This window comes from Photinus pyralis, unplaced genomic scaffold, assembly GCF_008802855.1.
Source record: "Photinus pyralis isolate 1611_PpyrPB1 unplaced genomic scaffold, Ppyr1.3 Ppyr1.4_LG2, whole genome shotgun sequence".
Classification (NCBI taxonomy): Eukaryota; Metazoa; Arthropoda; class Insecta; order Coleoptera; family Lampyridae; genus Photinus; species Photinus pyralis.
Window position 1 is genome coordinate 43,885,446 of NW_022170403.1, and position 12,762 is coordinate 43,898,207.

Below are 12,762 nucleotides of genomic sequence, written 5' to 3' on the forward strand. Positions count from 1 at the left end.
AACGTACCTGAACTATCGAATGTCACAAAGTATCATCCCAAACATTAATCCTAGCTTTATGCTGAATCAAAATCTGTATGATACTTTTACTTCTTACACATGAAACCAGACTTTATAATGCTTAACTAAGATTTTCGCCTGGCGGTCATCTTTGTGACGTCATAATGTCACTAAGCTACCGAATTTTACGAAGTATCATGCCAAACATTTTTCCTACCTTCATGACGAATCTAAATTTGTAGGTTTCGCTTACTCCCCAGAAATGAAACCGCACATGCCCTCTGGCTCAACGCCATATATGAATAAAAGGGAGCACATGCTTATGCTTGCAAAAGTCAAAGTAAATACTCGTAAGAGCCCCTTCACACTAGGCTGCTGAGCAGCGCTGCTAAGTCGCCAAGTGTGAAGGGGCTCTTACGAGTATTTACTTTGAATTTTGCAAGTATAAGCATATGCTCCCTTTTATTCATATGGGCCATTGTTTAAGGTTATTTAGTGTTATCCATAAAGGTAAAAGTGCAGGCGGTCTGGTCATCAAACCAACGCCAAGTCACATGCGACATTAATCAAGATCTGTCGTTTTCCACATTAAATTCACCCACTCCCCAAAATATTCCTTTTTCTAATCATCCAGGTTGTTGGCTGACATGCAGTTGTTACATCTTACGATACGCAATATAGCTGCCTGTGTGTGATACTATTATTCTTCGCCGGCTCTAAATAGCAAAATAGACCCCAAATGTCAAAATCACAAAAAAAATGTGCTACAAAAAACCAAAGCTAAAAAACCCCTAAAGCGAATTTTAAAAAGGGACAGATAACCTCGGTGTGACGTCACGGGGTCCTTGGTCACGGACGGATAGATGGACACCATCGACACTCCTATACAGATTCCATCGCTTTGCTCTGCCGCTGCTAAAAGGACGGCTATCTGTAGCGCGAACCAAGAAAAATACCTATTCCAATTTTTGATTTGATATAGGTACTTACTCTGTGTATTAGATAACTTGATTAATTTCTAAGCAATTTTTTTAGGTTTTATTTATTTGGCAAACCTCAACGTTAATGCACATTTTTGTTATTTATAGCATTTGACTCCGCGATTTCGTTTTTCAAATTTTTTAAAATGTCCAATTCTTTTAATTTAATTCTATTCCTATTACTCGCTCTTTGTCCATACTGTAATTGACGTTTTCTTAATTCCATCTGCAAAAAATGTGCACTATGAATACATACACTGCTGAATTATTGGGTATTATTACGATAGCTATAGTTATTTATCTAAGAATGTAGTGTAGCGTTACTGTCTTTGTAAATATAATGTAGATCTGGACTTAGGAAGACCTTAGCCACTGAAAGACTTGATCAAGTTACCATAACAAACTGGCTCCGGTAGAATATTCATTCATAAATCCAGTGAGCGAGTCGAACTACGAAAGCAAATTTCTTCACGACAAACATTAAATATAGCGATTCTGAATCAATTTTGAAAAAAAAAGTTAACCTTCTAGCACTTGCTATGGAACTAACATTCTTCGCCTTCGACTCGCGCTCGGAACTCATATTGAATTTCTCCATTCCAACCTTCTTATTACAGTCTATAGTACTATTTTAACGCCCTAAAAACAACATTTTTTTGTATAACAAAAGACTCTCGAACGAAATAGGAAATTTGCGTACATACATAGTTCAGTTGACTCTTCACATCAGACCTTATATCAGATTCCACAGTTCTGATCTTTGCTGAGTTGTTTATAATGCTCAACATATAAAGAGTCAAAGTTTTGCACCTCGATAACACAAAGTGACATTGTAAAAAATAAAATAACCAAATACTTTCTTACATGTTCTGAAATTTTTGAAATCAACTTTAACACTCAAGGGCCATTCCTATCAAGCATGCATTCGGCAAATTCCAGCAAATTTTGCACAATTTGAGACCAAATTGTTTCGAAACAAACTGGCCCACATTTATTGACCTATTCGAATTAGTTGTTTGCTGATGATGACAGCCTTGCTGTTGAAACACGTTCGATATTATAATATATTATTGTGGTTTATTGGTGTTTTCGTTTTACTTTTCTCAATATTCTTTCTCTTCGCCCCTCGAGGTTGGTTGGGACAAAGGGTTAAGGACACAACAACTAGGTATAATTGACAACACACAAGATCTTGTTTAAATCCCGAAAGTAATTTCGGTGGTTCTATTTCACTCGAAAAACTCATTACTGTCAATATTATAAAAAGAAGTGTACCATCTACTATTTAAATGTGCCATACATGTTCAAGAACTTACTTTATCCTTAAATCGAACAGTGTCAGCACCCAAGCCTCCCATATCAGGAATAGGATACAATTTGTTTACGCGTCTCTTGCTCTTGTTTGCGCATCTTGTGGGAGTCGTGCAACTAAATATCTCCGAAGTGCTACTAGGTGGAGGTGCGACAATTGCAGGAGATTGATTAGCATCGCCACTGCCTATTTTATTTTGGTTAGATTCTGTAATTGCTTTCATGTAAAAGCTGCAAAAAGAGTTGGCATAAAGATCTGGAAAAGAAAAAAAGTAACTTACCTTGTAGTATCCGATTGACAATCTTCAGCATCACGAAACTGCTCGTTTTCATTTGATGTTAAACTAATCAAACTTCTCTTAGTGTCGCCAAAGACCGATCTTTGCGTGTCCTTTATATCAATGTTTGGCGTTTGTTCAGGATAACCGATACGCCTGTGGAACATTGTCAAGTATGACCGGGACCGTACTTCAGGAATGAAGATTTCTGAACCTTTGCTAGACATTTTTGTGTTTCTGCACTTAATTAGTTTCTTTCTAGATGTTTCGCATTTTTTAGAACTACCAGTACGTACTTTCTCATCATGTACGAAGCAGTCAGTGCCTTGAGGCTTTTGAGAAGGAGTCGAACAGCATTTTCTGCATTTTATACCAAATTTATCTATATCTCCCGAATATAATGGTACCAAAGTAGAAATATCACGCGGATGGTCTAATCTTGCCGAATTTAAGGAACATTTCCTTTCAAACTCGCTTTTTAAACTTGAATTTGAACTTTTTCTTGAACATTGTGATGAATGATTTGGAGGATATTTGATTACCAATACGCAAGAGCTTGAGGACAAGTTTACTACCTCATTTTCGATAACTATCAAATTATCATTTCCGGTGATGCTACTCACAGCTTTATCAGAAGGACTGTCTGACGGAGTCGAGTGTTCTCCCTCCAGAGAATCGTAGAATACTTCGCTAGCCATATATTCATTACACGGAAGAACAAATTAATTGTTAATTTAGACTATGACATCGATGTCAGTGACTTATTGAATGTATCGATACAACACAGCCAACTACAAATGTAGGTAACAGTCATTGATGCTTTTATTACTTAAAGGGTAGTTTATACGAAATAGTAAATTGCGATAGTAATTCTAAGAGTAACTTGCGCTTCGACCATTTAAACCTGGACTGCTAGCGTCGTATCATTGTGTAATTAAATATTCACTCAACGGTCGTATAATATCTAATATAAAACTTGAAGCCAACATCTGCAGCGCCATCACTAGGTATGACTAAAATGAGAACTAAATCTGAGGCGCTAAATATGAAATTTGCAAGGACAAGTATATCCACACAATAGTATATTAAGATACAAGTTTCTAATCAAGTCTTTAAAGCATGCGCAACGAGTTTAATGGCACTACGCGAAGCGGAGTGCCTTTACCGTTGCAAGGGCTTTAAAGACCAATTATACACGTGTATCTTAATAGTATTTTTTATTATACCTGCAATATAATTTAAAAATAGGAAATACAATGGAATCATATTGACGTTATACTCGAATACATGTCTAATTAAGTGGGCTGGGTGCAAGGCCAATAGAGAGAATATAATATAATATAAATAATAATTGACTGATACCTTCAGTCTCAATGCGCGAAATTGAACTTCGCGCTCTTGTTATATAAATAACTATTTTATTATACCTGAATCACAATCTCCGTTTTAAACACTCAAATGCGTGCGAAAAAAAGGCCTTTAAAACACACGCACTTTAAAGTTGCTAGGTAATGATACTTCAAGTATGACTTTTGAAACTGTCATCTGGGTGAAATTAAAAATCCTCTTAGGTCGCTTTCTGTTGTGGTGCCCTAGCACCCTAAAACGTAGACAACACATTGTACATATATGCACATACAGACGTGTAAACGAACGCGACCCAAAACAAGCACACGAGCGAACGCGACCTCCAACGCGGAGACCCCCACCGCTCCGGAGACCTTTAAAAAGGAGAAGCAACCGGCAAGAAATTCAATTCGAAGCGAGCTCCCCTATAGTAAGCCCGAATTCAAAAGCAAGTCCGAGCTATTATAGTGAGGCAACAGCAAGCTGAGCTACCACGTAGCAAAGCAAAACGAAACCGATGTCCCCTACACCACGAACGCCACGAAAGGAGAGGAAGCAGCTGAAGAACGTTCTACGAGAATTCCGACAGCGACCAGCCGTACCCCGAATGTGCAGCCCGCTTCCACCATCACCAACGAAGGCACCATCATCGAACCGGACCTGGAAGTTGACACGACTCAGTTTGCCCGTGCATGGTAAAAATAGCCGATCCCAGACGTTTTATCATCCGTACGCGTTACCGTACTACCAACATTCTTGAATGTACTCGCTTGTAAATTATGTACATATGTTTGTATCTATCTTAAGTTAATCGGCATGTAAATATAACCGACAAATAAAGGAACACGCAACACAACCCACTAAACTGTAAATGCAGAACATTTCTTTGGCTTGTAGCTATCCTTTGGTTGAATCTTCCACAAACGCGCGTAATTTAGGGTATGCTTCCAAATCTGTTCCACTTTTGAATCGCAGCATTGTTTGAAGTTTTGAATGAATGCACCAAAAGATAGAAGATTTATAATAAATACCTTTGACATTTCCTTCATATATGCCAGCATTATCGATGCTTTTAAGACTTTATAACTTCCTATTCATCCATGGAAACAACTTTTCATATTCTTTATAATAGGCTTTACTGGATTTGGATTTTACACCTACCAACGCTTCTTTAGATTTTACAAGCGTCGTGCCATTAAACTCGTTGCGCGTGCATTAAAGACTTGATTATGCACTTGTATCTTAATATACTATTATATTCAAAGCCATTACCGAATAGCTTTACGTGACATATGTTGCCTACTTTTAGGGTATTAATATTGTATTGTACTTCAGATCTTTACTGCATTAAATTAATTAATGTTGCAACATTTTTATACTACCTATTTGATCACACAAATATACCACATGTAACAAGCCTTTGAGGGCCACACCGAGGTGCTCTGCCGCTTTTTTAGGTTCGCTTTAGCGGTTTATTTTTTCTTTACCCACTAGCCAATATGTACTTATTCACCTAGGGTAGACACATAAGTATATCGCAGATTAAAAAAAAATGTTTCGGAACAGGAAACATTACCAAAGCAAGCTTTAAAACGACTTTTATTTAAAACCTCTGGTCTATAATACCACCCTCATCAACTTCAAGACGGCTGTTTAACCAGAATCGTAAAAGATACATGGAATGCCAAAAGCTGAAACTCATTTTTAGCGTAACACAACGAAGGGGTAACGCCTTATGTGCTCGCAGTCGTCTGTGTGTCTGTTTCAACGAGATTTCGGGCCATGGGCCACCTACAGCCTTCGGGTTTACGCTCATTGATAGCTGCTCTGGTCCATATTAATTGTCCGTTACTCATTATTTACAGTTGTGGGTTTTGAAACATTTTTTTGTATAGTGAACGAATTACTGGTCCTTTTTTGTCAAAAATCGTATCGAGAGTGTTACTTCTTTTCACGATGTTTACTATGCGGTTCCATTGCGTTTAGTTCTATCTATGAAAAATAGCATCAATTTTTGAGTGACAGTAAAACCGTAACACGTAACATTGCGTCGTATGGAGCCTTCCACACACGCATACTTCCTTCAATCAGTTCAGTGTATTCACCTTCTCCGCCTAATTTGAACCCTTGCAATAATTCACACGACTCAGACATGATGGATCACTATGGCATTCTCGTACTAAAACACATTGATCAACACTGTGTTCTAAGAGCCTTAAAGAAACTTAAGTCTAAGAAGTCCATGGGTCCGGATTTGCTTCCTCAATACTTTTTTAAAGGCTACTCTGAATTACTGAGTAAACCGCTATGCATAATCTATAACCAGTGTCTTAAGTCGAACACTTTTCCCGACTTTTGGAAAACCACTAAGGTAACACCAATATTTAAAAGTGGAAACAGACATTCGGCCTCCAACTATAGACCGATCTCTATACTTTCAGTACCGGCAAAAGTTTTTGAAATTATTTTGAAGGATGAAGTATTTTCAACATGATGCACGAATTTCAAATTCTCAGCACGGTCACTTCGGACGTTCGATCCACAGAGTGACAAATCTGCTTAATTTTACGCAATTTGTTTCGAGCAGTATGAATCAAGCGCTAATGTAGATGCTATTTTCACTGATTTGTGTAAGGCGTTCGATAAATGTGATCATGCGGTTATATTGTTCAAAATTGAAATATTATGGGTTGTCACTAGATTTATTATATCTCTTTTAAATCGTATTTTACGGAGAGATATCAATACGTGTGGTTACAAGGGTATAAGTTCCAAACTATATTGCAGCCAGTTTCCGGAGTTCCCAAGGTTCGGTATGGGGCCGGTCATTTTTAAATTTATTAATGAATGGAGTAGTAACGTGGTGAAAAGGTCAGAAATTCTGTTATATGCAGACGATCTAAAATTATTCAAAGCTATCTAACGCGCAGTGAGTATGATTGTGAGGACCGTACTTCAGGAGGATTTAGACGCCGTGAATATTGCTTGTGGCAACAATAAACTCGCTTAATGGTCTCAAATGTGCTGTTACTTACATTCACTAATAAGCCATTCCCATAACCCATACGTACTTTGTAAATGGAAAGGTACTAAAACGTATATGGCAAATAAAAGATCTGGGAGTTATCTTAGACCACAGGTTAACTTTTAATGCTCACATACAAAAAAGCATAGCAACTAGCTTTAAAAACTTAGGGTTCATAATTCGGCTTTGGTAAAGAACTTCTCAAAAAAATAAGGACATTAAAGCTTCTGTTTCTCATCCATAGTGAAACCACACCTGGAATACGCGTGCGTTATTTGGAAACCTCACAGTTTCAACACAAAAAGAAGTTGGAGAGAGTACAGAAGAAATTTTTCGATATTTAAATTATAAAAAAAGTGGAGAGTACACAATTTTATTCCATATTCTGAACTTCTAGAGTCTTTCATATGGAAAGGTGTCGAAAAGAGACATCAATTAGCCCAGCTCTGTCTATCTGTACAAATTACTGCACGGAACGATAAGCAACCCACCCCAACTTGGCACAAATTCATTTTTATGTTCCACCTTTCTTTCGCCGTAACGTACCCTGTTTTATATGCCTATTCCCGCACTAATTTGCTAGCCTTTTCGCCTGTTGTTGATATGCAACGTCTGGTATAATACCATCTGTAATTCAACAAATGTTGACATATTTTCAAAATATTTTAAATCATTCGTCGACAATTGTAACATCCATACTTTGAATTTATCATCAACATCTCGCTCTTTCCCACATTGCATACCCTTTTTGCAAACACATTTTTATTATATATATATATATATATATAAAATCTTATTTGGGTTTTTGTTTAGGTTAAGTGTGTTAAAATGTAAGTGGTTCAAATTAACTGGCTTAGAAAATTATTTATGTTTAATATTAGTCCGTAAAGTTAAGACATAAAAAAAATGTATTTATTTGTGAACTGCTCCACAGTAATTGATGTTTGTTATTCTGTTTTGGAGCATGAAATCAATAAAATAAATAAAAAATAAACAGTATCGGCGACTAAATTTCGGTTCTGTCTCGCTACGCCCTCATTAATCAAAATTGAAATTCAGAAAAAAAGTAACACTGTTCAAAATGTGTTGTACAAATACCTTTAGTCACTTTTTTAGTCATGTTCGCTAAGGTTTCGATAAGTGTGACTAAAAAAAATAGCTTTCACTTTCAATCCTTGACTTTTTCCCCAATATCTTTGAATAATATTCAAAACCAATATTTACTGTTCGCAGGCTCAGTTATTATTTTGGACATTGTTCTTAACGATTGTTCATATTCCGGATGACGTTGTAGGTATATAATTGACCCAGCTCTTAGACCATTTCATGCCATGTAATTGCAGTGCACATATGGTTTCTGAAGTGAATTGAAAAAACAAGGCAATTTCTTGGTTTGAGATAGCTACTAATGGAAATTAAATGAAAGTTGAAAGAAATTTATCACACCTGCATGACTAGACTGATTGATTATTAAGACCGAAACCTGTAATAAGTTTATTACCTTAACTCAGCAACAATTTTTCGATTATACGAGGTATATTGAGAAATATTGCGTCAATAATTTATAATCCTCATCCAATTTTTGCGGAAACTATAAAAGCATTAAAACATAATCAAGTATCGTTACAGTTATTTAACGATTTCTCTAATTTACCTCGTGCTTAATTGCCCACGTAATGTTAAATGGTGAATAATTAATTTGTCAAGAAATATAGAAAAGTTGTGTTCGAATTAGATAGCCAATGCATTATCACCTTCAGCCGATTGACGCCGAAAATCTAAAAAGTCAAAATGCATCACCACGTAAGACATTCTCTTTCGTACCCTCGCTTTTCAACTACTACTACTCTCCAATCGTGATTAGAGAAGAGGTCCCTGCTGAATTATGTATTACGAGTGTCCCTCCTTTTACGAGTATATTTTAGGTTTCTTCTCTTCTTCTCAGCCATAATCAACTTTGTTTTTCTTATGGAAGTAATTTTTACTTTTGTGTCATTTTTTTCTGATTTCAAAAATGTAAACATCACAGTTTTTTAATATTGTTAAAAAAACTTATTTTTGCTAGAAAAAATTGTCTTGGTGGTGTGCGTGTATGTACCTCCTACGTATTTCTTGCGTTTTTATGAATTTTTTACGAATTAATTAATTGCTATAAGTACTAATACCTAACAGAAATGTTTGAAATTTATTTTTAAAATTGCGATGTTACCAAAAGCTTAATAAAACATGTTAAAACAGTTTTGTATGCACCTTTTAATTCTGAATAACTTTGAACTTTACAGTTTTTCCTGTAAATTATACAGGAGGGCAGGGTATTGCATAAAAATAATTTCCCATTGTTAATCCCTATGTTCCTACTTACCGTGCACCACCCGATTATATAGGTACGAAGTAAGTCAAACTGACGTGCGTGACGAGCAAAGCGAAGCGCGAAACGAAGTTAACGGAATGAACAACGCAGGAAATGTCCCCCTTTATCCCTATCGAGCTGCATTTAATTTACCACGTAACAATCGATTACAGTTTACAGTAAATCGTTACTATTAGACCCAATGAACTTTGTGTGTTCCACATTGCAAGCTTTTTAAGTTTTAAAACTGAAGCCCGGAATTATGTTGCGCCAGTGGCCAAGCGAATTGACGCCATTGGCACCGCCACTAGAACCACTACATTCCGTTGGTTTCCCGGAAATGGGCCAGATTCTATACATTTTTTACTCATAATCCAGAAATACAGCAATTGCTTTCAAATTACGATTTGGCGCAGCAAAAAAAGAGTACGTTGCTAGCTCTGAATCGCCAAAGCAACGTAGAAGTGAGTGCGTTTATTTTTTATTATTTTGGGATGAGATGGGGAGATTTTGGGGCAAGTTGTGTCAAAATCTGTTTTCCGGCTAAACGGTTGAACGATTGGAACCAAATTTGGTACACATATTTCTTAGACATAAAAGCGTTAGGCCACTGGCACAGCGAATTTCTTGAATAATTTTTTGTTATTTTATTCCAGTTAATGATTAGTATGCATAGCTAGGAAGGGACAACATTTCGTCGGGTCAGCTAGTAATTAATAATTGTAATTCCTATGCGGCAAACACCACGAGTGGGTTTTGAAAATTTTTTAAATTTTTGTTCATCTTTTGTCTATTTGATTTTATTATTTTTTTTAATGTTTCAAGGTGTCATATATTAATAATTGTAATTCCTAATTAGAATTTCAACACGGTTATAGAATTATGACCATAAGAAAATACATTGTAAAGTTCAATGCAAACATATCAAGATTAATTTCCGAATGAAAAACCCAGGTATTTGGCATTTCCGATTTTGTAATTTTTTTCTCTATCTAAGCAGTGCAAAAATCCAATATGGGCCCATAAAAAATAAGAAAGTTGATGTGATTAACGCGAAACCCACAAGTCACAAAAATTTTGATTTTAGCATCGTCGGAAAGCTCATAAAAAATCACTAAGAGTTTGATCAAACTATTTTTTGATATTCTTTGAACATAAATGAATGCTAGTACGTTCTCGGAAAATTACATGTTTTCGGTTTTTTTGGCCATAACTACGCTATTTGTATAGCTACAAGGGACTTTGAAAGGAAAATTTAATCACTTATGATTGCACAAGAGGTTTGTATTTTACCGAGTAAATTTGGGTTGTTAAGGTAATGAAAATCTGTTGCCTAGCAATTAGACGAGAAAAACTGTCAACTAATAAAAATGCGACACCGAAGGTGGAGCATTTTTAGGTTGACAGTTTTTCGAGTTCAATTGCTAAAAGGAAACAGATTTGAATTGCAACAACCTAAATTTACTCGGTTTAAATACAAACTTCGAGTGTAATTCGGCAGGACAATTTAACGAACAAGAAATTCATCAAACTAATCAATTATTGACAGACGTCAAACTAGTCATATGGGAAAGGATAATGCGATAATTGGTTCGAAAATGAATAAGTGAAAAAACCACTAGTGCATTTGTCGCTGGAAAAGATGCAGGTAACTTTTGCCGCTGTCAAAGTGACAATTGCACTGCGGCTTATGCGATTTTTATACATGAGTTGAATTGTCTGCAAAATTCTGCACGGACTTTGTATTCCACTTGCTTTTACAAGAATCCATTAGTTCAAATGAAAAACTCCACCTGCTACAATATTTTTTTATTTCTCTAAGATACACATTTTTGGACCAAATTTGCCGCCCCCTAAAATCGGCCTAGGCGCCAGCCTAATTCAGCCTACGTTAAATCCACCACTGACATTAACCTGTAACTTTGACAGTAATATGATAAACGTCTTAAGGTGGCGTTTACAAAAGTGCAAAAGTGCCTTTGCGTTTCTTTCGAAGTAAAAAAAATTAACTTCTGGTTAACGACCGATAATGGTTGCTTGTGAATGAAGTTAAATTTGATAACAAATATTTATCAGTGTGTGATAAAAATGAAACATGTATATTTTATATGGGAGTTTTTTAAGAACTTCTTTCTTAAATAACGGCGAAAGTAGAGGAATTGGCTAAATAAGTTTTGTTTCATGCAAATGTCGGAACATTATATATTTGAATGAATGTTATTTGAACCAAAAATGTATACCCAGAAGGAAGTTATTGTGGAAACAAATGTCCACTTTTTCAATGTAAACGCCACCTTAAGTAGCAAAACTTGACTCAACCCTTGTGGGTTAAATAAAATCATAGAGTAAACAACAAGATAAATTTTATTTAACACAAAAATTAGATAAATTCATCACTGTGATGTAAACTGTCGATTGTCACAGGTTTGCAAGTGATACTAAACCTTGGTATCGTTTATTTAGTTGTATCATTGAATGTTTTTATTCAATGGTCGTATACATATTATACACGTCACGTACATTCCATTAACTACCCAGTTTATTGTAGGTACCAGTTCATCCATCCATATTTCCTCTCCTCTGGTGGGCATTGTAGCATTAAGAGCAATTGGCCCCGTGAAGGTAATAGTTGAAGCTGAAAATGGATATTTTACAGAATAAAATTTAATCTTTGAAAAGTGTTTGCTTAGTAAACTTGAAACATAAGGATTTCCAATGGAAGATTTCTTATTTATTATGCTTATAGTGAAAGCAAACATAAAATTTTATACTTTGTAACCACAAAACATTTTCTTCAAATTGGAACTGGAACAATTATCAACAAAAAAAGAACTTCGAAAAATCGTATCGTATCTTTTGAAATAGCGAGACCTTTACGAAGAAACATTTTGCAAATATGATGGTTAAAACTAATTTGCTGTTTAATAGTTTAATACATGATCGATCAGTGTGACATGTATCAAACAGTTGGCTTTGAGAGTTGTGACAGAGGCCCAAAAAAGCATCGTTACGTGGAACGCTTCAAATTTCCTCCTGTTAACTAAAAGATCTAATTTTCTCATTACGTTGATGATGCTGATGACCCAAATTGATTTCATGCTAGCATAATGTTTGAAGCTCTTCAAAAACTACCTAAATCGATTATAGCAATGATGATATAAAAAGTGTCTTCTTATTAAAGATGACACTAACAGTTCAAGTTATATACATATGTACAAAAAAGAACATAAATCGTCCATTATAATAAAAGTGATTTATTTGTGCGAAATACAAATCAAGTAAGAAGAAGAAGCAACACTTCAACCCAAACATTACAAAAGATACTGTAACAATTAATACTATAATAATACTTTCCACGAGACCATTTTCATAACACATTACTGATTAGTCCGTTATTGTATAGGCATAGGCGATTAATCGGAAAAGTACATTGTGTTAAGTATGCGGAAAATATAAATACAATATTTACAC

At 35.5% G+C, this 12,762-nt stretch overlaps 1 protein-coding gene across 1 annotated transcript; it reads right to left on the reverse strand.

Annotated features, from left to right (window-relative positions):
- Nucleotides 1-1,060: 1,060 nt before the first annotated feature.
- On the reverse strand, nt 1,061-3,539 carry LOC116164742. Its single transcript, XM_031478959.1, has 3 exons — nt 2,573-3,539; nt 2,297-2,522; nt 1,061-1,206 (listed from the first exon to the last, which is right to left on the reverse strand). Exons 1-3 carry the CDS (start codon nt 3,265-3,267, stop codon nt 1,063-1,065), a joined length of 1,065 nt encoding a protein of 354 aa, XP_031334819.1. The 5' UTR covers nt 3,268-3,539; the 3' UTR covers nt 1,061-1,062.
- Between the last annotated feature and the right edge of the window lie 9,223 nt (nt 3,540-12,762).

What these genes read in the sequence shown, in the direction of transcription:
- LOC116164742 (XM_031478959.1), bottom strand. Translation starts at nt 3,267, where the DNA reads ATGGCTAGCGAAGTATTCTACGATTCTCTGGAGGGAGAACACTCGACT. An exon ending in TGTCAATCGGATACTACAAG is followed by an intron (nt 2,523 to 2,572) that starts GTAAGTTACTTT and finishes CTCTTTTTGCAG; the next exon opens with CTTTTACATGAAAGCAATTA. An exon ending in CTGTTCGATTTAAGGATAAA is followed by an intron (nt 1,207 to 2,296) that starts GTAAGTTCTTGA and finishes CATTTTTTGCAG; the next exon opens with ATGGAATTAAGAAAACGTCA.